The 23,538-nt window shown below is 50.8% G+C and overlaps 1 protein-coding gene and 1 long non-coding RNA gene across 2 annotated transcripts in view; one reads left to right on the top strand and one right to left on the bottom strand.

Moving 5' to 3' along the window:
- LOC141585049 (uncharacterized) overlaps nt 1–23,538 on the bottom strand; it is a 157,262-nt gene that overhangs the window by 120,813 nt on the left and 12,911 nt on the right. The window lies entirely within an intron of this gene.
- The window catches only part of CDH5 (cadherin 5), a 39,671-nt gene continuing 18,369 nt past the window's right edge, over nt 2,237–23,538 (top strand). The window contains exons 1-3 of the mRNA XM_010346732.3: nt 2,237–2,384; nt 15,431–15,662; nt 22,391–22,679. Of these exons, the coding sequence (XP_010345034.2) occupies nt 15,450–15,662; nt 22,391–22,679 (502 nt within the window). The 5' untranslated portion in view covers nt 2,237–2,384; nt 15,431–15,449. The remainder of the gene's footprint in view (nt 2,385–15,430; nt 15,663–22,390; nt 22,680–23,538) is intronic.

The following is a 23,538-nucleotide window of genomic DNA, read 5'->3' as shown; positions in this document are numbered from 1 at the left end:
GAGGACAGGTGGTCAACACAGGCGAGGGTAAGAGGGGTGTGGACTGGAACACAGGAGACAGAGCGCTGTCCCGCTCCCCTGTGGCCAGCCCACCCTCTGGACAGGAGAAAGCAGAGTTAATCCCGTTGGAGAAGGAAACGCTGAGCTGTTGTTTGTTCGTTCCACAATCGGCGGTTGAATTGCTGGAATCCACTCCGAATCCCGCCCCAAGGACTGTTCTTCTTCCAGCAGGTCACTCCTCACACTCCCAGCATCGTCTGTCTTCCCATCTGCTGGACGCTCCCTGGGGACATGAGCGTGCTGCCATAGTTTAAAAAAACTCTCCTGCTTCTCTGCTCCCATTCACTGTAAGACGGCGAAGGAGCCACAGTCACACGTGACTCCGCGTCCCCATCCCCCTTTCTCTAGCCCCTCCAATCCGTCTTGTCTGCCTTTTCCTGTTTAACCTGCTCTGGTCACAGTCATTGATGACCTCATCTTTCAAATCTAAAGTCAGGTCTCAGGCTTCACACTCCCCAGGCTGACCCACTGACCACTTCCTGCCCTCCTCCTCTGCCCTCTCCTGGCATTCCTCCTTCATCGTTGGACCCTCTTCTAAAGGATCCCCAAATGTCAGAGGACCCGAGTTCTCCCTTCCTGCAAGCTCATCCATGCCCATGGCCTCAGGTGCCAGGCAAAGCTCATGGGTTCCAAACCTCAGCTCCAGCTGGACTCACCCCTGCCTCCCCCACCAGCCTGACATCTCCACCTGGGTGTCTAACAAACATCTCAAACTCAACCTGCCTGAGACAGAGAAATCACTGTCCACTCCTCCTCCAAAAATATCCTTCCATCTCACTCCCCATCTCCTGCTCTGATTTGCTAAGCGCCCCTGGGCCCTCTCTTTCTCAGGGTCTCTGCTTGCCCAGCTGTATAATAAAACAAGTTTGGGACTTCCCAGCCATTCGCCCTGGAAAAACAGAAGCAACTCTTCAAAGGACAGATTCCCAGGGTCTGCCCTGGGAGATTCCAAATCATTTGATCTGCGGTGAGCCCAGGCCTCTGTAGTTGTTAGAAGCTCCCCCTGTGTCTCTCCTGGTTAGCAGAATCTTGGCCGCTGCCTTTCCCCAGCCTACTGGTTCTGCTGGGCTCTGGTCCAGCCTCAGTATCACTGTCTTTCACATTCCTCTTTGATTCTCGTTTATCTCAAGAGCTTTATGAGGCTGAGGCTGTGATTATCCCCATTTTACAGATGAGAAAACTGCGGCTCCAGGGTGACAGGACTGGCCCGAGATCACAGAAGCAGAGCTGGGTCACTTGACTCCACCCAATTCCTAAAGGCAAATGGCTCCTACAGACCGAGGTTGGCACCTTCGAGCTGGAGTCCACGCCCACCCCGACCAGGAGAGGCCAACCTGGCCCTGCAGAGCCAAGAGTTGCCATCTGTTTCCCATCTCCTGAAGCCTCCTCATCACCTTTAAAGTCCGTCCCCACAAAGATGTCATGGGGTCACCAAGGAAAATCAAGCTCTGGGGCTAGGCTGACCCCAACGCGATTTTTGGCTCTGTTATATCCCAGCTGGGTGGCCAGGCACCTTAAATCCACCGAGCCTCAGCTTCCTAGGCTATAAAGTGGGGGTGATAAGGCCGGGCACGGTGGCTCATGCCTGTAATCCCAGCACTTTGGGAGGCCAAGGCAGGTGGATCACGAGGTCAGGAGTTTAAGACCAGCCTGGCCCACATAGTGAAACCCCATCTCTACTAAAAATACAATAAATAGCTGGGCATGGTGGCGTGCGCCTGTAGTCCCAGCTGCTTGGGAGGCTGAGGCAGAGAATTGCTTAAACCCAAGAGGCAGAAGTTGCAGTGAGCTGAGGTCACACCACTGCACTCCAGCCTGGGTGACAGAGCAAGACTCTGTCTCAAAAAAAAATAAAAAAAATAAAAATGGGGTGATGACACCTGCCTGCAGCGTTCCAAGGAGGGTTAAATGCGTTGCTGCATCCACGGGTCCCCACAGCCAGGATCTTGGCAGGTGCTCGGCTCAGGGTCCAGAGCCGAGGTCAGGAGTTGGGGTTCAAGTGGGGTGTCCCAGGCAGGGACCAGGGCCAGGCCTCTGTGGAAACAGCCATCCGGGGCCGAGGCAGCCGCCCACCGAGGGGCCTGCCTATCTGCAGCCAGCCCAGCCCTCACAAAGGAACAATAACAGGAAACCATCCCGGGGGGAAGTGGGCCAGGGCCAGCTGGAAAACCTGAAGGGGAGGCAGCCAGGCCTCCCTCGCCGGCGGGGTGTGGCTCCCCTCCAGAGACGGTCGGCCAGCAGGCTCCACAGAGCTCCACTCACACTCAGCCCTGGACGGACAGACAGCCCGACGGAACAGAGACATCCCTCAGCCCACAGGCACGGTGAGTGGTGCTCCCACTCCACTCCACCCCAGACCTACCACCCTGCCCCCAAAGCGGGAGGGTCTGTAGAATGGGTGTCCTCATGCTCCCAGGACAGAGTAGCTCCTGGAGGGCATGCTGGGCCTCCTCGTGGCTCAGAGCAGGGTCGGGGAAGATGCACCCAGAGGTAGTGCCAAGGGCACAAATGGGCATCTCGGGACTGAGGGGGCAGGATGAGGGCGTGGCTCTCCCACAAGTGGCCTCTCCAACTCAAAAAGGCCCACTGGCCTTCATTGGTGCCAGGCTCAGAGAGGGCAGGATTCTACCCGTCACCCAGCGTGCCAGGGCAGAGGACTGGCACCCAGGCTTTGGCCTCCCCTCCATGCACTTACCCTTACCAGAGAGGATTTACCAAGGCCTGACACCCCCTCCTCAGCCCCCTTCCCATGCGCCACCAAAGCTCTATGCTGGGATCTCGGGAGGGGCCCAAAAAGGGGAGGTCTAAGCCTCAGGCCCTCTCTATCAGCAGTGCCAACATTTCAGGATAGGCAAACTGAAGCATGGCTCTGGGCACTCGAGGCCCTGCCCATGAAATCCCCTCCTTTCCCTGCCCCAAAACCATAGGGGCTCCTGTGTGTGGAGGGAGCTGTAGTCGGGACAGCACCACCCCCCTTTCTCCTCTCAGCACCCTTTAAAAGGTTGGGGTGCCAGAGCCTCGAGGCCCTCACAGCCCAGGAAGTCCCCCAGAAGCAGGAGGTCAGGAGGTCAGGAGGTCTGGGCCAAGAGCCTGTCCTGGAAACAGCTGCCCGGGGTACAGATCCCAGATCTCCCATTTGCTCTGGGGTGACCTTGGGAAAGTTACCCAGAGTTTCAAAACCACAGTGGGGAACAAGAGATGACATGGGGCTCATTATTCTACCATTAACAACGCCAGAGGGTAGACCCGTTCTTTCTTTGTATCTCAGTGAAGGCAACTGAGCTTTAGAAACATATGAGCTGGTGTGGGGATTTGAACCAGGATCTCATACTCCAAAGCCCCGGCTCTTTCCCCAGGTCTCAAGTGTCTCGTCTGTGAAATGGGGAAACAATGTTTCCTCAGTCAATTAAGTGAGGTGATCTACATCTCTGGTGTTGGGAATGGCACGTAACATGAGAACTTTAAGGAACAGTGGTTAGATGTACCAGCTAGCCCAGAGCCCATCCTGGCTGTGAATGTCATAAAGGTTTTGACCCTCGAGGTACAGTCAAGCCCTATCAGTGAGGGGTCCTCAGGTGCCCAGCAGGTACGAGGAAGGGGGTGCAAATGAGAGGACATTGCGAGCACCTCTGAGCACCTGCTCCATGCCAGGCTCCCTCCCTGGCATGGACATTTCTCCTGTGTGATGGGCAGATAGGATTCTGACCAGAGAGGAAGGGCATTCCTAGGAAGGCAGCTCTGAGGAGCCGAGGGTGTATTTGGAGGGCTCTTTTGCCACAGGCGACTGGAGTCAGGGCCAGGAGCCCTGGTCCATCCTCAGGTGGTGGGAGCCTGGAATTCTCCTCTGCCCTGCCCTGGAGGGTAGCAAGTATCCTCCGAGCAGCCCAAGAGCTGCTTAGCCCCTGGGCAGCCCTGCCAATTTCAGCTTACTGTGGTGAGCGGTAGGGGAGGTGTCTCATGGCCTAGAAGGGGTTAAGCTGCCCGCCTGGCAGCCCCAGCCTGAGCTATTGTGTTGCTAAACAAGAGCCGGACATGAGGGCAGGAAGCCAGATAGGGCCACACATCTTCTGAGAAGTTGGATGATTCGCTGCTGACTCAGGGACATGCAAGGGACAGAGCAGACACCGTCCCAGGAAGAATTTTCAGCCCTTTGGCCCACCTGGACCCATGCCTGGTCCCTGTATCTTCTCTCTGCACCCCCTCAGTGCAGAGAGAAGTGACTACGAGAATTCCCATTTGACAGATGGGACCATCAAGGTTGAGGGAGGCTGTGAGGCCAGTCCAAGTTTACACAACCAGCACAAGGTAGAAGCAGGGTGTGAGTGTGGTCCCTTCTGACCCACACTCCACAGTGAAGCTCAGAGGGGAAAAGCGGGGCAGTGCAGGCCACAGAGGCAGGCACAAGGACAAGCCAGGAGCCCCGTCATCCCAGGGGGAGAAAAGTTCTAGAAGGCAGATCCTGCCCTCCGGAGTTTCACTTCTGGCTGAGGAGATACTGAAAAGTCTGTCCTGATCCAGGTTCAAGCTGGGGTTAGGTGGGTAAATCACAGAGGGCTTGCTGAAGGAAGAGTGGGAATCCCAGATGCCAGGAGGCCTCGGGCAGCCCCTCCGCAGCCTGGGCCTCAATCTTCCCATCTCTCTAGGGTATGGGGTGGTCCTTAAACTCATTCAGGGACTTTCAGCTTGTCTGCGTTAAACCACAGCCAAACAGTCAGATCCTGGCAGGTCCAGATACTGGAAGGAGAAGGAAGTGGGACCCAGGGGCCAGCCAGGCGGGTGGTGAATGAGATTTCCTTCTGCAGAGGAACAGAAAGAGTACGAGGTGGGCCTAGAGTAGCACCAGGAAATGAGGTAAAGTGTATGTCAGCCAGTCGAAGCCACACCCCCCAAGCTGGAGGGAGCAGGTAGATAGGAGTCAAGAGACCCACACACTTACTGAGCACCTACTGTGTGCCAGGCTTTGCACCCATGATCTCGTTTAATCCTTCTGCCCAGGAAGGCAGCCACTGCTGCCTTCATTACAGATGAGGAAGCTGAGGCTCAGCAAGCAAGGGATGAGCTCAAGGTCACACAGCTCCTGAGCAGCTGGGCAGGTTCAAACAGTCAGGTGCACGGGCTCATTCTGTTGCCTCTGCTGCCCTCACAGTCTGGGACAAAGTCAGGAAGCCCAAAGAAGGCTGGAAGGCTCCTTAGCATGAGCATTCTCTCCTTGAAGTCTGGAGCCGTCCCATTAGGAGGCAGGGGGATGAACTAGAGGACTCAGAGTGCAGAGAATCCAGCACAAATTTGTTTCATATCACAAAATAGGGCTGGCCAATTGGTACCCTCTACCTCAAAGACTGTACTGAGGATTCAGAGGCTGAGTTTAAATTCAGTGGGAATGAACTTGAACTCCACCCCTGGATCCTCAACACAGTCTGTGAGTGAGTGATTGGTGATATCTGCCATTGGTGTGGAAACGGGCACGTGGCAAGCTGAGTTCTGTTTTTCCAGCCCTGTCTTATGAGGTGCCCTGCCTTAAGAGGTGCCCTACTCAGGGGTATTTTCGTACTCATTGAGTACTCTTTTTTTTTTTTTTTTTTTTTTTTTTAGACAGAGTTTTGCTCTTGTTGCCCAGGCTAGAGTGCAATGGTGCAATCCCCGCTCACTGCAACCTCTGGCTCCCAGATTAAAGTGATTATCCTGCCTCAGCCTCCCAAGTAGCTAGGATTACAGGCCTGTGCCATCAGGCCCGCTGATTTTGTAGTAGAGATGGGGCTTCACCATGCTGGCCAGGCTGGTTTCGAACTCCTGACCTCAGGTGACCTGCCTGCCTTGGCCTTTCAAAGTGTTGGAATTACAGGTGTGAGCCATTGCGCCAGGCCAGGGACTCTTAAGAAGAATAATTTTGTTGTGCCTAAAGGATCAAAATCCTATCGGTGATCTTTTAAGCAGTCCAATCACAGCCCGTCCCATGGGCCATCAGAGGAGCTATTTGGGAACAAGGAGGAGCTTCTCCGAGTTATACCGACAGTTGCACCCACTCTGACCACCCTACGTGTTGTCTGAAAATACACAGATTTGTTTCTAAATCCCGTGAGTGGGGAGGAAGTGGGTGGCAAGACAAGAACTGGAGCTGGTGCCAGGCTGACAGGCAGCACCTCCAGGTCTGGGACCTTGACTTCATGCACCCAGGTATGGCATGAAGTGGACCCTTAGGCCCAGAACCTGCGTGGGCAGAGGTAGGCCGGGAGGCAGAGGCTGTGCTGGTGGCAGGTGGCAATCAGAAGACCTCATGGAGGAGGCAGTCTGGGGCTTGAGAAGAAGTAAAGCGTTAACCCAGGAAACACAGCAAAGCAGGGCATTCCAGGCAGAAGGAACAGCCTGTGCAAAAAGCCTGCTGCTAAGAGAAGAGCATTGTACATGTCAGAACCCTCTAGTTCTCCTCCCAGCTGAAGAAGGATAGAAGGGGCAGGGAGGTGGAAGAGAAGATGGGCAGGGGACACATGCTAGGCCTTAAGGGCTGCCTCAGGAGCTAGACTTCCTCCTGCAGGGAGTTGGGGAGGCTGTTGGCAGAACTCGAAGGGAGGAGAGCCGGTCTGGGACCCACAGGAGCCTATCCCAGGGCCAAAGTGAGCCACAAACCAGGAGGAAGCACAAGGGGCCAGGTCATAGCTGCCTGGCCAAACCCCATTCCCGAGCCTCCCAGAGCCTCACTCTTGATCCTCCCAATGTCTGTGGCTGCCAAGACCCAGCTTTCAATGCCTGAGCTCAAGCAGACAATTTGAGTCCCCAGAGGTGTTTGGGGGTCACTGGGTCCCAGCACTGTCCTGGACTGAGATTTGAGCTGTGGAAAGGGAAGGTGGTGGGGGAGCTGCCCAGGCCCACACACAGAGCTGGGGCTCCAGTGCCCCCACACCAGCAGACACACCTCCTGCATGTTCCAGACCGGCTCCTCCCAGAGCCCTGCCCCTCATCCCTGACCCGAGGCCTCTGGGCTGGAGTCCAGAGCCTGTGGGAGGCTGGGCTGGGATCCTAGCTGAAGGCGGGTGTGCTGGGGGTCAGGGAGGAGAACAGCCAGGCCTGCACGGAGGAGCCCTGCAGGAGTTGGCCTGGGCAGGTGCCTGTGGTCACGGGTGTGCACTCGTGAAGGCATATTTGAGGGTGTCACAGGTCCATGTGGCCTGCAGATGTCATGTGTGGGTCCTGGACCTGGAGCCTTCCTCTGCCCCACCCCTGAGGCCCTCCAGCCTATTGAAAACCCCCCACATTACAAAGCCCAGACTTGGCCCCTAGAATCTAAGACTTGAATGGGGCCTGGTCAGGTCGAGGGGCAGTGATCTTCCTGGTGGTCAGGGGCAGGACCAGCTCTGGGGCATTTCCTGGGTGCCCCACTGAGGGGTTCCCAGCTGGGTCCAGACTTCCTATGTCCTATTTAGCTACAAAGCCAGAGGTCCCAGGGAGTCCCAAGCTCTAGCCCCTCCCCTCCCTTCCCTTCCTCTCTCGTGTCCCTAGCCTCTTTTTGACACCGTAACTCAGTGCAGAGCTGAGCTGATCTCACAGCCCCTTGGAGGCAGAACCCCAAATAGATGGACACCCACAAAGGAAAAGGGGCATTTCCTGAGCTGCCCCACTGAGGGGCTCCCAAATGGGTCCAGACACACACGCCTTCAGCTAGGCTCTCTGAGCCTCAGTTTTCTCATCTGTGAAATGGAAGTAAGTCCTACATCCTGGGGAGAGTGTGAAAATTAAATGTGCTGGTATGGCTGAAGACCAAGGACTGAGAATAGTTTATTATTATTACATGTGAATGTCATCACCAAAGGGAGCTTTGTGTGCTGTCCCACAGTGGGTCAGTGAGAGGCAGGACTCACTCCTGTGACTGGACCTCAGACCCATCAGGGCCCTCTCCATCTATGTGCTCCCACCGTACCCTCTGTTTGTCCATCAAAGCGCATGTCTCAATTTCAAACTGCATTTTTCACCACGTGATTGGCGTCCCTCTCTCCCACGGAATTGAAGTCTGTGAAGCCCGTGTTTATTCCCACATGGAATTAAGTACGTGGCACATAGTAGATACTCAATAAATGTTTGCTGCATGACCATATAACCCCAGGACTCTAGAAAGGGCTTCAGAGAAGTGGTGAACTGTGTCCTGAATCCAGGCAGAGGAGAGGGGACAGCAAGCGCACAGGCAGGGAGGATGTGACCAAGCCTGGTGAGGTGAGGAGCTTCCCAGAGAGTGAATGTCCTGTGGGCCGGAGCTATGCCTGGAGGCTCACCAGGCACCTGAAGACCCAGACAGGCAGCTGGAGAGGAGCAGAAAGAGCCGCAGAAGCCCCGTTCTTTTCTCAGGCTGCCCAGGTGGCTCAGCCTTCAGAGAACCCCTGAGTCCCCAGGCCTGGCCTAGGTGTCTGGGTTCTGATCCCAGTTGCCCTACCCATGGTAGAAAAAGATAGACCTGGACCCCAGAGGCCTCTGAGGTCCCAACTTCCCATGGGGGCATGGTTGAGCATGATCATCCCCTCTATTCTCCAAGGCTCCCCTGCTGCTTATCCTGGGCTCCATGCCCACTCACCAGCGGATTCAGGCCACTGACTCTGTCCTCTAATTTTGGGTCCTATAGAACTCCCCAGACTCACGAAGGGTTCAGAGGGCCCACCCTCCTCCATTTGGAACTGTCACCAAACCCTCTCATGTGGCTCCGGGGACAGCAGCATCGACAGGCATCCTGGATGCCTGGGACACAGGCAGGCACCTGGCCTCGGCATGCCCAGCACCTACATCTGAGTTGCCAAGCGCAGCCCCTCCCTGTTCACCACCATAATCAGCCTGTTGCTGGGCTGCTCAGCTGGGAATTTCTGAGCATGGAAATCACTTCCAGAATCCTCAGATCCTCTGAATGTCTGGGGTGCCCCAAATCTACCTGGCAACAGTTTGAGTCTCTCTGGAAACTGCTGAGAACGACCAAGAGACATGACTCTTACCTACTGAAAGGAAATGGGCTAAAATGAAAAAAGGGCCAGGACCACATGTCCGGAGGAGGCAGCCAAGAGAAATTCAGTTTTCAGCTGTGGCTGCAGCAGATCTGACTGACCCAGCTTCCTCTGCATCAGAATGAGGAGGAACAATTGTCCAACAAAACCCTTCCCTGCAGCACCCATTTTAGTTGGCTAAATTTTTTTTTTGAGATGGCATCTTGCTCTGTCATCTGTCACCCAGGCTGGAGTGCAGTGGCACAATTTCAGCTCACTGCAACCCCCATCTCCAGGGTTCAAGTGATTCTTGTGCCTCAGCCTCCAAAGTAGCTGAGACTACAGGCATGCAGCACTATGACCAGCTAATTTTTGTATTTTTTAGTAGAGACAGGGTTTCACCATGTTGCCCAGGCTGGTCTCAAACTCCTGACCTCAAGTGATCCGCCCGCCTTGGCCTCCCGAAGTTAGTTGGCCAAATTTCTAACGCAAAGGGCAAAAGACACAAATGAATGTGGATTTTCAGTTGGGAAGCTCCCACAGGTATCTCTGAGATTGAGTAGAGAAGGAGCCTAGGATGTTAAAAAAAAAAAAAATCAATCTGGTGAGGGTTCCAGATCCACTATTCATGAGTTGTTTGTCTCAGTTTTCTCATCTGCGAAGTGGAAATGGTAAGTCCTACATCCTGAAACTAGTGTGAAAATTAAAAGGGCTAGTATGGATGAAAACCAAGCACTGAGGATAGTTTATTATTATTACACGTGAATGTCACCACAGAGATAGAGAGAGGGTGGCATGATGCAAAAAGCACTATTGTGGGGGGAAAGACAGTCTAAGTTCAAATCCTGGCTCCACTTCCCGAGGCTGTGTGACCTCAGATGATTCACTCTACCTCTCTGACCCCTAATTCTTTACCTGCAAAATGGCAATGCAGACAACTACCTCGAAGGTTGTTGAAAGCTTTAAATAAAATAACATGTACCTCAGGGTAGTGCTCAGGGAAGTCAGCCTCCCTCCACTGTCCCAGGTGAGAAAGAGCTGTCTTGGGACGGAGCTCGCAGCTCTGGTATGGGAACGGAAATGGGATTCTGTGATCCCCAGCTCCCAAAGGCCCCATCCCCAAGTCCAGCCCCTCATCAACAGCTGATTGAGGAGAGCTAAGCACACAGACCTCCCTCTGCCCCAGCAAATGACACACAGGTGAGGCGGGGTGACTCTGTGAGAGCCAGTCCAGCCCTGTCGGAGGGCAGAAGCTTGCTGGTGGCCCCCATGTGCACCAAGGGACTTCTCTCCAGGGCTAGTAACAGGGCCCCTGCTGGACACAGAACAGAATCCAAGGGGCTTTTCTGCACCTGTAGAGAACACTCTGTTATGTGGGGCCAGGCAAAGCCCACTGAGGGGGGTTAATGCCCCTCAGGAGCCACATAGTTCCAGGTTATGATTGGTGGACTCTGCTTTGCTGAAGTCTGATGTGGGAAAAGCCATTCATCTAATGACTGGGATACGTTCTGAGAAGCGAGTTCAGGTGATTTTGTTGTTGTGCAAACATCATAGAGCGTGCTTATGAAACAAATCTGATCGCATAGCCTGCTGCACACCTAGGCTAGATCGTACACTCTATTGCTGTTAGGCTAAATACCTAACATGTGCAGTACTGAATGTCATAGCCAGTTTTAACACGACAGCAAGTATTCGTGTATCTAAACATATCTACGGAAAAGGTACAGTAAAAATCCCATATAAAATATGAAAAAGAAAGGAGCCTGTAATCCAGCACTTTGGAAGACCAACACAGGAGGATCACTTGAGGCAGGAGTTCAAGACCAGCCTGGACCACATAGTCAGACTCCACCCCAACCGTCTCTATAAAAAAAAATTAACAATTAGCCAGATGTGGTGACACATGCCTGTGGTCCTACCTCCTTGCGGGGCTGAGGTGGGAGGATTGCTTGAGCCCAGGAGTTTGAGGCTGCAGTGAGCCATATTCACACCATACTCCAGCCTGGATGGCAGAGGGAGACCCAATCTCAAAACAACAAAAAAATACAAATAAAAAATGGTACACCTCTCTAGGGTTCTAACCACGAATGGAGCTTGCAGGACTAGAAATTGGTCTGGGTGAGCCAGGAAGTGAGTGGTGAGTGGCCTGAACATTACTGTAGACTCAATAAACACTGTACACTTAGCTATGCTAAATTTACTTTAAAATATTTTTCTTTCATCAATAAGAAATCAACCTTAGTTTACTATTAGGCTAGTGCAAAAGTAATTGCTGTTTTTGCCATTAAAAAAAAAAAAGCCACCAGGGGCATTGGCTCACGCCTGTAGTCCCAGCACTTTGGGAGGCTGAGGCAGGTGGATCACCTGAGGTCAGGAGTTTGAGACCAGCCTGGCCAACATGGTGAAACCCCATCTCTACTAAAAATATAAAAAAAAAAAAAAAAAAGTTAGCCGGGCGTGGTGGCAGGCCCCTGTAATCACAGCTACTTAGGAGGCTGAGGCGGGACAATCACTTGAACCCCGGAGGCAGAGGTTGCAGTGAGCCAGGATTGCACCACTGCACTCCAGCCTGGTGACAAGAATGAAACTCTATCTCAAAGAAAATAATGATAATAAAGTCATAAATAAAGCACACAATTACTTTTGCACTACCTAATGTAACATTTTTTATAAAGTTGGTTTGTCTACACCAGCATCACCCCAAACACATGAGTAATGACTCGTGCTACAACGTCACAGTGGCTGCAGTGTCACTAGGCCAGAGGAATTTTTAGCTTTATTAGAATCTTAGGGGAACACTGTACACTAGTGTAGACTTAAACACTGTACACTTAGCTACCCTAAATTTACTTGAAAGTATTTTTCTTTCATCAGTAAGAAATTAACCTTAGTTTACTATTAGGATAGTGCAGAAGTAATTGCGTTTTTGCTATTAAAAAAAAAAAAAAAAAAAAAAAAAGCTACCGGGTGCATTGGCTCATATCTGTAATCCCAGCACTTTGGGAGGCTGAGGCAGGTGGATCAGTCCATTGTTGACCAGAAAGTTATTTTGCAGCACACAACTGTATTTCCATTTGACTAATGGCTGCGGTCAGCCCTAGGGATCACTAACCCCACCCAGCAGGCCCCAGGAAAGAGAAAACCACATTCCTGTTCACTGTATTAGAGATAGGGTCCCCAGCCGGAAACAGAGCTGCCCCCGGGGGCCAATTGAAGAGATTTTATGAAGAGACTGCTACAGAGAGGTGGGCTTCCTTAAAGAAACCAACCGCTGCTTACAGAGGTGGGTTCAGATGTGGAGGTACCCAGGGGCCAGCAACAGTGCTTCTGCCTGGAATTCCCCGCCCTCCCCTGGCAGTCCTGTGGCTCACACTCAGATGTGGGTTGAAACGTCAGTTTTCAACCAATCTGCCCACATCAGCCTCCCAAAGTGCTGGGATTAAAGGCGTGGGCCATCACACCTAGTGGCTTTTTTTTTTTTTTTTTTTTTTTTTTGTAACTGGCACTCAGATGTGGGTTGAAATGTCAGCACTCCCAGAGGCCTTCCTGGCCTCACAGGCTCCGCCAGCTGCCCCTACTCTCTCATTGTAATTCCCTGAACATCTCTGATCACCAGCTAACATGCTTCCTCAGTGACTTTTTAATTTTCTGTTGTTCCCATTACCGTGCACTCCCCAAGGACAGGCCCCATCTGTCTCGCTCACTGTGGCACCCCCATTGTCTAGCATGGAGCCCATCCTGCACTAGGCACCCAGAACCTATCAGCTCAGAGTGTGGGCACTCACCCTGTCCTGCCCAGAGGCCTGAGAACACTCCCTCTCCCTGTTTCTTGTTTTCGCTTCTATCTGTTTTACTTTGTCATCTTTGAGTCACTTCTCACTTGAGGGAGGAAGACAGAATCAAAGTTTGCACTTCCTTTCTGGATAAAGAAGGAAATGACCCACAGGGTCTGGGCCCAGTGAGGCTGGGGCAGGGGTCATGCCTGCCACCTCCCCTGAATCAGGGACCAGCTTCCTGGCCAGGACTCCCAATCTGCCTCCTTTTTTCTGCAAGCCTTTGCTCACTGCCTTCCTCCTGCCTAGAGCATCCTTGAAGGGCCTCAAGTCTCTTCCATTCAGGACTGGGGAAACTGAGGCCAGTTCAGGGCCTCCCCCAGGCACATGGCACCTGCATTCTGGGGCCTATCCCCACCCTGGGAGTCTACGTCCTCCGGGGCCAGAGGCAGGAACTGGAAGGCAGAGGCCCTCGATACTAAAGTCAGTGGGCCCAGAAGTCAGCTGGCCCAGCACAGACACCCTCAGCCCTCACTGAGGTCAGCTTGGCGCCGGGAAATGTTACTAGAGGAGTTACTAGAGTTTACGAACGTCATGTGATGTACAGAGTCCAGCCTCTCCCTCTGGCCAGCCAGGGGACAGTCAAGGGAGGAGGCCATCTCATCCAGCACCTTGTAGATCCTTGTCTATCTCCAGATGTGAGCCCTGGTTCCCTCTCCCACACACCTGTTCTTCCTCTACATCATCCCAGGAGCTGCAGGTAAGTGACACAGGGACCCAGGATGGGTGGACAGACCGAGTCAGGGCTGAGAGAACATGCTAATGGCCAAGGTCACAGCCTGAACTCCCCACGGGGCAGTGGAGAAAACCCCTGTTCCTGGAATTCAGAATGAAGCCAGGCCTTGATCTCTGGGAGACCCATGACCCTACGCCACAGACCTGCCTTCAAGAGTGTACAGCCTGTGCAATCGTACAGGGCTTGCACTTCAGAGGGCCTCATGCTTGGTTTAATGTTCTGTCTCCTTCTTAAAATTCTTTTGCACTGGGCCCCACAAATGATGAAGCCATTCCTATGAACCCAGACCCTCAACTCACCACCCCACCTACCCACGCTTTTGTGACAGCAAAGCTGACCACTCACTGTAAGATCTGGAGTGAAGGGCCAGCCCGCAGTGTTAAGACAGTTGGATTTTCCTGAGAGCCATCTGAAGACAGAATCAATGCAAAGCTGAAAAAGGGGCTTTCAGGCAGGAGCAAGGTTGTCAAGAAGAGGCTTTAAATCCTACCCCATAGCAGCTGCTGGGACAAGGGAAGACAAGAGGAAAGGACTTGAACTTCTGGGCCAGACAGCCTTGGTTCAAATCCCAGATGTGCTCCTTAGAGTTTAGATTATTTCAGGAATGTGCCAAAACCTCTCTGTTCCTCAACTGCTAAATGAGGGTTATAATTACACCAGCCTGGAGGGTAATGGGGAAGATTAAATGAGATAACATATGTAAAGTGCTTCAGACAGTGCCAGGCAAAAAATAAGTGATTGATACAAAGATTTGCTATCAGACACTCAGGTTCCCTTCTCAGTCCCACCACTTACTCCAATCCGAACAATGAGGATGCCCTGAGCACCCAATGCCTGGGGATTCTGGAGCTGCCATCAGCGTCAGCCTTTCACCCGCTTCCTGGAGACCTTCCCACAGGCCTCCTCTGGGCTCCCATATCCCCTGCACTTGCTTCCGTTCTAATACACGTGACTCACAAATAGAAATGGTTTCCATCTGTTTTCACCCTCCCTGATTCAGAGTTTATCAAGGCATGAAGGGGATCTGGTTCTGCAGGTGTCTGCAGACAGTGAAGGACGGAGGAGTAAACAGACAAAGGAAGTTCAGTTCCCTATGGGAGCTGCTCACACTCATATGTGGGAGATAGGTCAGAGCGGTGGGAGAAATTACAGGGAAAGGATACAAACCTTCTTGAAAGGTAATAAGGTTTTGCCTACCTTCCAGGAAGAATAAACTGAAGGCAGCTGTTCTACCCTGAGGCAGAGGGTGAGGAGTAGGTACAAGGAAACAGAGGGAAATTTATTTATTTATTTATTTATTTATTTATTTATTTATTTTGAGACGAAGTTTCACTCTCATTACCCAGGCTGGAGTGCAATGGCGCAATCTCGGCTCACCGCAACCTCCGCCTCCTGAGTTCAGGCAATTCTCCTGCCTCAGCCTCCTGAGTAGCTGGGATTACAGGCATGCACCACCATGCCCAGTTAACTTTTTGTATTTTTAGTAGAGACGGGGTTTCACCATGTTGACCAGGATGGTATTGATCTCTTGACCGTGTGATCCACCCGCCTCGGCCTCCCAAAGTGCTGGGATTACAGGCTTGAGCCACCGAGCCCAGCCTGGGAAATTTATCTTAAATGGGTTTGTTTACTCATGCTGTCCTAAAACCTTTGCACATCCTCCAGCATGACTGCTCCCTGAAAGGGGGAACAATAATGTTAATTACCCGCAGATTGTGTTTGCCCCAGGCTTTCAGCATCATATCTAGCTGCTCTCATGCAAAATACCTGAGTCTAAGTATTCCTTTCATTCTTGCTTGGCCAGACACGGAAACCATAACCTGAAGGTGTCTCTCTTCTTTCCCCAGATCTGTTCCTCCTGGGAAGATGCAGAGGCTCATGATGCTAGTTGCCACGTCAGGTGCCTGCCTGGGCCTACTGGCAGCAGCAGCAGCAACAGCGGCAACAGGTGCTAACCCTGCCCAATGGGACACCCCCGGCCTGCTGCCCATCCACAGGCGCCAAAAGAGAGACTGGATTTGGAACCAGATGCACATTGATGAAGAGAAAAACAACTCGCTGCCCCATTATGTAGGCAAGGTAAGGCTCGGGCCCCAGGACAGGAGAAGCCATCAACAGCTGGCCCATAGTGACAGTGGTGGTGGTGATGGTGATGGTGGCAAAGATGGTGATAGATATTGTGGTGGTAGTAGAAGTGGAGATGATTAGGGTGAAGGTGTTAGCAACAGTGGTAGAAGTGGTGGTGGTAGAAGCAGTGATGGTAATGGTAGCAGTAGGTGATAGTGATAATGATGCTGGTGAGGATGGGAAAGGGCAAGGTGGTGGTGAGAGTGATGGGGGTGGTGGTGATGATAAAGGGGTAGGTGGTGGTTGTAATGGTGGTGATGATGGTGATGGTGGTGATAACAAAGGGGTAGGTGGTGGTTGTGATGGTGATGATGAAGGGCTAGTTGGTGGCTGTGGTCGTGGTGATGGTGATAGTGGAGATGATGAAGGGGTAGGTGGTGGTTGTGATGGTAGTAATGATATAGGGGTAGGTGGTGGCTGTGGTGGTGGTGATGGTGATAGTGGAGATGATGAAGGGGTAGGTGGTGATTGTGATGATGGAGATGGTAGTGATGACAAAGGGGTAGGTGGTGGTTGTGATGGTGGTGATGATAAAGGGGTAGGTGGTGGTTGTGAAGGTGGTGATGATAAAGTGGTAGGTGGTGGTTGTGATGGTGGTGATACTGGTGATGGTGGTGATGATAAAGGGGTAGGTGGTGGCTGTGATGGTGGTGATGATAAAGGGGTAGGTGGTGGTTGTGATGGTGGTGATGCTGGTGATGATAAAGGGGTAGGTGGTGGCTGTGGTGGTGGTGATGGTGATGGTGGAGATGATGAAGGGGTAGGTGGTGACTGTGATGATGGAGATGGTGGTAATGGAGATAGTGGTTGTGATGGTGATGATGCTGGAGACAGTGATGATAAAAGGGTAGGTGGTGGCTGTGATGGTAGTGATGATAAAGGGATAGGTGATGGTTGTGATGGTGGTGATACTGGTGATGATAAAGGGGTAGCTTGTGCTTGTGATGGTGGTAATAATGGTGATGGTGGTAATGATAAAGAGGTAGGTAGTGGTACTGATGGTGGTGATCACGGTGATGGTGATGATGATAAACAGGTAGGTGATGGTGTAATGGTGATGGTGGTGATGAAGGATAAATGTTGATATTGACACTAATAGTGATGGGGATGGTGGTGAGGATGGGGAAGGACAAGGTGGTGGTGGTGGTAGTGATGGTAAAGGGGCAGGTGGTGGTTATGATGGTGGTGATGATGGTCCCTAGTAGTGGAATTTCACTTTGGAAATGTGATGGACAGTGCACTTTGAGAGTTTTCAAGTTTATTTTCAGTGCATTAAAATCTCACTTTGTCAGCTTCTTGGAATGTAAATGCTAGGTGCAAAAAGGAATATGTCAATGTACTGGAGAAAGGAAGGACAATTCCAAGCACTGGACTCAGTGCCGGAAAGATAACAACAGTGGGCTAAGACAGACATGGTCCCCACCTTCATGGGATGGAGATCTAGAGCAGCGATCAGCAAACTACCACCTGCGGGCCCAATCTGGCCCACTGCCTGGACTTGCAGATAGTTTTATTGGAACACAGCCACATCCATTCATTTACAGATTGTCCACAGCTGCTTTCATGCTACAATGGCAAAGTTGAGTGGTGGTAACACAGACCATATGACCCGTAAGTCTGGAAATATTTGCTACCTGCCCTTTACAGAAACAGTTTACCCATCCTAGTCTAGAGGGGCAGCATATGTCAGACAAAGAACCCCACAAATGGTGTGGGGGTGCCCTTTGGCTATAGAGAAACAGGCTGGAGAGGAACTTTTGATGGGGAGGCCCAATCTACCCATGGCACCAGAAATGCTCCAGCAGACCTTGGTCTGTGGACCGGGTATAGGGTCATCCCACACTCAGGCTGAGAAGGCCAGCATGGCCTCAGGGTCCAGGGTTTAGAGCAGGGCCAACCATGGCTGCCATGAAATTTTCCCATTTGGGAGATTTGGAAAGATCTGTGCAGCATTTGACAAAATTGGATGGGAATGGGGCCAGCTGGGGAATCTCCACTCGGAGCCCTGCCCACAGCCAGCTGGCAGTGCCCATGGCTCCCAACAGTAACTGGGATCTTGAAGTCCTCCAGCATGGCCACTCATAGGGGAAGACACTTGCCCAGGGTCACACAAGGAGACTAGGACAAAGCCCCAAGAGAACGCAGCCCTATGAAAACCCAGCATTCCTGACTCTGAACACAAATGTGAGCTCTGCGTCATACAGGAAAATGTCGTCAACCCACCTGCATCCTTCCCAGTGGGATAATTGTGCCTTGAATCAGCCTCCAAAGAGAATGTCTGACCTCAAGGAAAATCTATGGAGTGAGTCAGGGAGAGCTCGTGGAAAGTGAAAGCAACCTTTAAAGGGCTCACCCAAGGGTCTTGAGCAGCAGGAAGAACATTTGCCATCATTTGCCAGCAGTGTTCACTTGGCCCCTGGCATGGGGCTGGGAGACCAAGGAACCATGGGGGTCCTCACCTGGGAAAGAAACAAGGATGCCTGGAAAGGGCAAGGACAGGGCTCCAAGGATCACCTCCTGGCTCCTGAGTATGTAATCTAAAGGAAGGAAGTCCCTGTTTATCAAGGTCAGAGCCTGGAGCCTTTGTTTACAGACCGGATGGACAATGGGAGTGAGTCCTCAGCTGCCTTCTGAACCCACATGGGTTTTGAGCACTAAGATGTTATGTTTAAATACAGTGATCTTAGAAAACAGGTCTGGGGGAGTGGAGGCTCCCAGAAACCCATAACCCTTGTCTAATCATCAGAAAAACATCAGACAAATTCCAACAGAGGGGCATCCTGCAAAATACCCAACTCATACTCCCCAAAACTGTCAAGGTCATCAGAAACCAATGAAAGTCTAAGAAAATGTCACAGCCATAAGGAGCTTAAAGAAACATGACAACACAATGGAATGTGGAATCCTGTGTGGGATCCTGGAACAGAAAAGGGACATTAGATTAAAAACAAACAAACAAAAAAAAAAAAAAAAACTAAGGAACTCTGCATAAATAGGGCCTCTGGCGAATCATAATGCATCCATAATGATTCATTAATTATAACAAATGTACCACGCTCATGTAAGGTGTTCATACTCTGGAAAAAAGAGGAGCAGGCATCTGGGAACTCTCTGCCCTAGTTTCTCAGTTTTTCTGTAAATCTGGAACTGTTCTGAAAAATGAAGTCTAGGGAGGAAAAATTGAAGGAAAGGAAAACAGAAACTGGATATTCACATGAAATTGTCTGCGGAACTCCAATCACACAGATCCAAGTTGCCTTCCTCCCTCCACTCTCCCTGCCCTGGTGGGTCCTAACACACTCACCCAGAGTCCGGTTGGAAGGCCACCATCTTATCCTCACCCTGAGCAACTCACACAGGGCCCCAGACTGCCCCCTTCTCTTTGAGTCTCCACTGTCCTCACAAGCCACAGGTTCTAGAGCTGGGGCATGGATTCTTCCCTCCAGTTCAGCTGTTCATCATGCATCCTGACCGTGGGGCTCAGGACCTCCTCATGAACCCACCGGCCCTCTGCATGCCACAGCCCTGCTCCAAGATGCTTGTTGCTGCCCATCTCTCTCCCACCCTGCCCAACCAAGGGGGTGATCCTCACTCCCCATCTCCACTTCCTCCCCTTCTAGACTCTTTCCTAGGCTGTGTCATCTAACTTCGCACCCTACCAACTCCTGTCACAGCTCTCACTGAGGGCTCCAATGACTGCACTGCTGCTAAACCCTTAGGACACTTTCCAGACCTCATGGGATGTGGGATGTGGCCATACCCTTCTGGACTCTGCCTCTTCTTTTTTGAGACCCCAGCCTCTCTCAGTTCTCTCCAGGAGTCCAGCCTTTTTTGGGGGGGGAGGGGGGCGGGGGGTGCAGAGACAGAGTCTCGCTCTGTTGCCAGGCTGGAGTGCAGTGGCACAATCTTGGCTCACTGCAACCTGTGCCTCCCAGATTCAAGCAATCCTCTTGCCTCAGCCTCCCAAGTAGCTGGGACTACAGGCACATCCCACCAAGCCCAGCTAATTTTTTTTTTTTTTTTAATAAGGATGGGATTTCTCCATGCTGGCCAGTCTGGTCTCAAACTCCTGACCTCAAGTGATCTGCCCACCCCAGACTCCCAAAGTGCTAGGATTACAGGCATGAGCCATCACACCCAGTCGAGTCCAGCCCTTCTAAAGAGTCCTCACCAGATGCCTTCATGCAAAAGCCCTTGCTCTATCTGACCTAAGTGCTGTGAGGCAGGCTCACTGGCTCACACCTGTAATCCCAGCATTCTGAGAGGCAGAGGTGGGAGAATTGCTTGAGCCCAGGAGTTTGAGAACAGCCTAGGCAACACAGTGAGACCCCAACTCTACAGAAAAAGAAGTACAAAAATTAGCCAAGCTTGGTGGCACGTGCCTATGGTTCCAACTGCTCTGGGGCAGAGGAAAAAGGATCGCTTGAGCTGAGGAGGCAGAGGTTGCAGTGAGCAGAAACTGTGCCACTACACTCCAACCTGGGTAACAGAGTGAGACCCTGTCTCAAAAAAAAAAAAAAAAAAAAAATGGAGGCTGGGCATGGTGGCTTACACCTGTAATCCCAGCACTTTGGGAGGCCTAGGTGAGCAGATCACATGAGGTCAGGAGTTTGAGACCAGCCTGGGCAACATGGTGAAACCTCCTCTCTAATAAAAATATAAAAATTAGCCAGGCATGGTGGCACATGCCTGTAATCCCAGTTACTCATGAGGCTGAAGCAGAATAATCGCTTGAACGTGGGAGGCGGAGGTTGCAGTAAGCCAAGACTGCACCACTGCACTCCAGCCTGGGAAACAAAGTGAGACTGTCTCAAAAACAAAACAAACAAAAAAAAATGTCGCATTTCCTCAGCATGCCAGCCTCTGAGGCTGCAAACCTAGGTCCTAAGAGCCTCAATGGGATCTATGCTGTCTGTACTCCTACTGGGGGTCTGGCACCTCCCAGGCACCAAGTTATATTTTTTAATTGAATAGAATTCTAATTTTGGGACATACTAACCTTCTATGAGAGTGTGATTGTATATGCATAAAATACTATTATCTTATATTCCTAATATTTTCTGTTTCTATGATTCTTTAATTGGAATATTTAGCAATTTTAGCTTAAGATCCTCTAAACTGTGGCTCTATTATTAATAATTATTAACTATCATTTATTGAGAGCCCTTTTTGTTGTAAGAAGCTTTACATATGTTATTTTCCAAATCTAATTCCTTGGGACACAAACAGTACATGTCACACAGAAAAATGTTTCTGTGGTCTAAGTATGGAAAATCCTGAGTTACACAAAGTTCATTGGAGTTCACTTCTGTAGGGCTATACATTGTAAATCTCCAAGAAGAGAACATTTTATGTACCATTTTTTGTACCCGGCCCAGGGGTGTGCTGATAAATGTTTGACAACTGGCTGTCTGGGGGAAAAGGTTCTAATTTGTAGCACTTGCCAATTTCCATGGTGTAAATACTCTGACCATGTCTAGTTTCAAGCTATCAGTGTGATGTCACTGAAGGCCAAGACAAGATGGGAGAAGATATGCATGAGCACATCATTATTTAGCATTTCCATCATACAGATACCATAAATACAGATAACCTCAAAACATAATCAAAGGTAGAAAAATAATTAGGAGGTGATTAATTCTGAGCATTTGTTGTTTTTTACATGATTTATTTCATTGTAAGTTTACATAATTTAATTTGTAATAATGGCTGTATTTAACAATCAGCTCACAAATATTCCTGAAAATTTAAGCTGGTTCTCAAAAGCCAAGCTGATACAAGCCAGCACTGGCACACCACTGGCTGGAACCCCATCTTTGTGTGGAACAGCGAAAGAGTCCAGTGTTTCCCGGAACTCATTTTCAAAAGTGCTGTTCTACTCCTCAGAGCAAAGCAACATCAGAAGCAATATTATTTCCATTTTACAAATGAGGTAACTACAACTCAGAGAGGTCACAGGACTTCTATGGGGCAAAAATATCCTTGGCCTTCCAATGGCACCAAGTATATTTTTCCACCCAAAAAATGTTTTCTAAGCACCTACTGTGTACAGGCATCATTCTAGTGCCTCCTGGGCCTCTGCCAGCAAGTCACACCATGAGAACAACTCACTGGTGACTAGTCAAAGGTTCTTTCTTTTTTTTTTTTTTTTGCTTTTAAAAAATTTTATTTTCAGGGGTATACATGTACATGTCTATTACTTGTATATTGCATACTGGTGGGAATTGGGCTTCTTGTGTACCCATTACCCAAATAGTGAATGTCATGCCCAATAGGTCATTTGTCAACCCTCACTCTCATCCCAACCTCCCCTCTTTCGGAGTCCCCAGTGCCTATTATTTCCATCTTTATGGCCACATGTACCAATTGTTTAGCTCCCACTTATAAGTGAGACTATGCAGTACTGGATTTGTCGTTTCTGGGTTAGTTCACTTAGGATTATGGACTGCAACTCTATCCATTCGCTGCAAAGGACATGATTTCATTCTTTTTTGTGGCTGCCAGAGGTTCTTGATAAAAACCTCACTGTCACATTTAGGGCCCCTGGCCAGCACCACACACACCACATACACACATGCTCACACATGCAGATGCACACTTACGTGCACACACTCTCACTCACACAGTCACGTACAGCTGCCACCACCCATTCCCAGCTCACATCACCTCTTCTCTTCTAGATCAAGTCGAGCGTGAATCGCAAGAATGCCAAGTACCTGCTCAGAGGAGAGTTTGCGGGCAAGGTCTTCCGGGTCAACGCAGAGACAGGAGATGTGTTCGCCATTGAGAGGCTAGACCGGGAGAACATCTCAGAGTACCACCTCACTGCTGTCATCATGGACAAGGACACTGGCGAAAACCTGGAGACTCCTTCCAGCTTCACCATCAAAGTTCACGATGTGAACGACAACTGGCCTGTGTTCTCGCATCGATTGTTCAATGCGTCTGTGCCTGAGTCGTCGGCTGTGGGTACGTTGCATGTGCACTCTATCCTCCTCCCCCTCCCTCCTCCCTCCCTCATCCCCAACCAGGGGTACCTCTCACATCAGCCACTTCACTGCCTCGGGTAGGAATTCGGTGAGTTCAGGGCAGTGATTGTAATGCCTGTGTTGCCACTTTGTATTATTTGAAAGAAACTCTAGTTCCTAACAAGCTCTGATCTGGCCACAGGCTGAGCTCTGACCCTAGTCATAGATCAAGCTCTGATCATAATCATGGATTGACCCCTGACTATAGTCATAAACTTGGCCCTGATCTCGATCCTGGACTGAATCCTAATCCTGATCATGGACTGAACTTTAAGCCTAGTCATAGACCAAGTCCTGATCCTGATCATGGACTGAGCCCTGCCTGTAGTCATAAACTTAGCCCTGATCCTGATCATGGACTGAACGCTGATCCTGATCATAGACAGAGCCCTGACCCTAGTCATAAACTTAGCCCTAATCCTGATCATTGAATGAGCCCTGATCCTAGTCATAGGCTGAGGTCTGATTCGGATCCTAGACTGAGTCCTGCCCCTAATCATAGACTGTGCTCTGATTTTGATTAAGAACTCACCCCTGGCCATCAGAGACACACACTATCTCACTACTCTTTGGAACAAACTCCATGCACTGCCTCTGACTCTCAGGACTAGCACACCAAGAGTGTAGCCTTTGCACATGAAGACTGCCATGGCCTGCCACCAAGGCAAAAGGAGTCATCTCTAGGGGCCATGCAGGAGTGGTGTGGGGGACAGAGCACTAGCCCCAAGGTGTGTCACCAGCCTGGGCTCCAGGCTTAGGAGGTTACTACTCTATCTCCTTAGTACCTCCAGACTCCAGAG

Source organism: Saimiri boliviensis, chromosome 1 (assembly GCF_048565385.1).
Source record: "Saimiri boliviensis isolate mSaiBol1 chromosome 1, mSaiBol1.pri, whole genome shotgun sequence".
Lineage (NCBI taxonomy): Eukaryota > Metazoa > Chordata > Mammalia > Primates > Cebidae > Saimiri > Saimiri boliviensis.
This window is presented reverse-complemented; position numbering and strand designations above follow the sequence as displayed.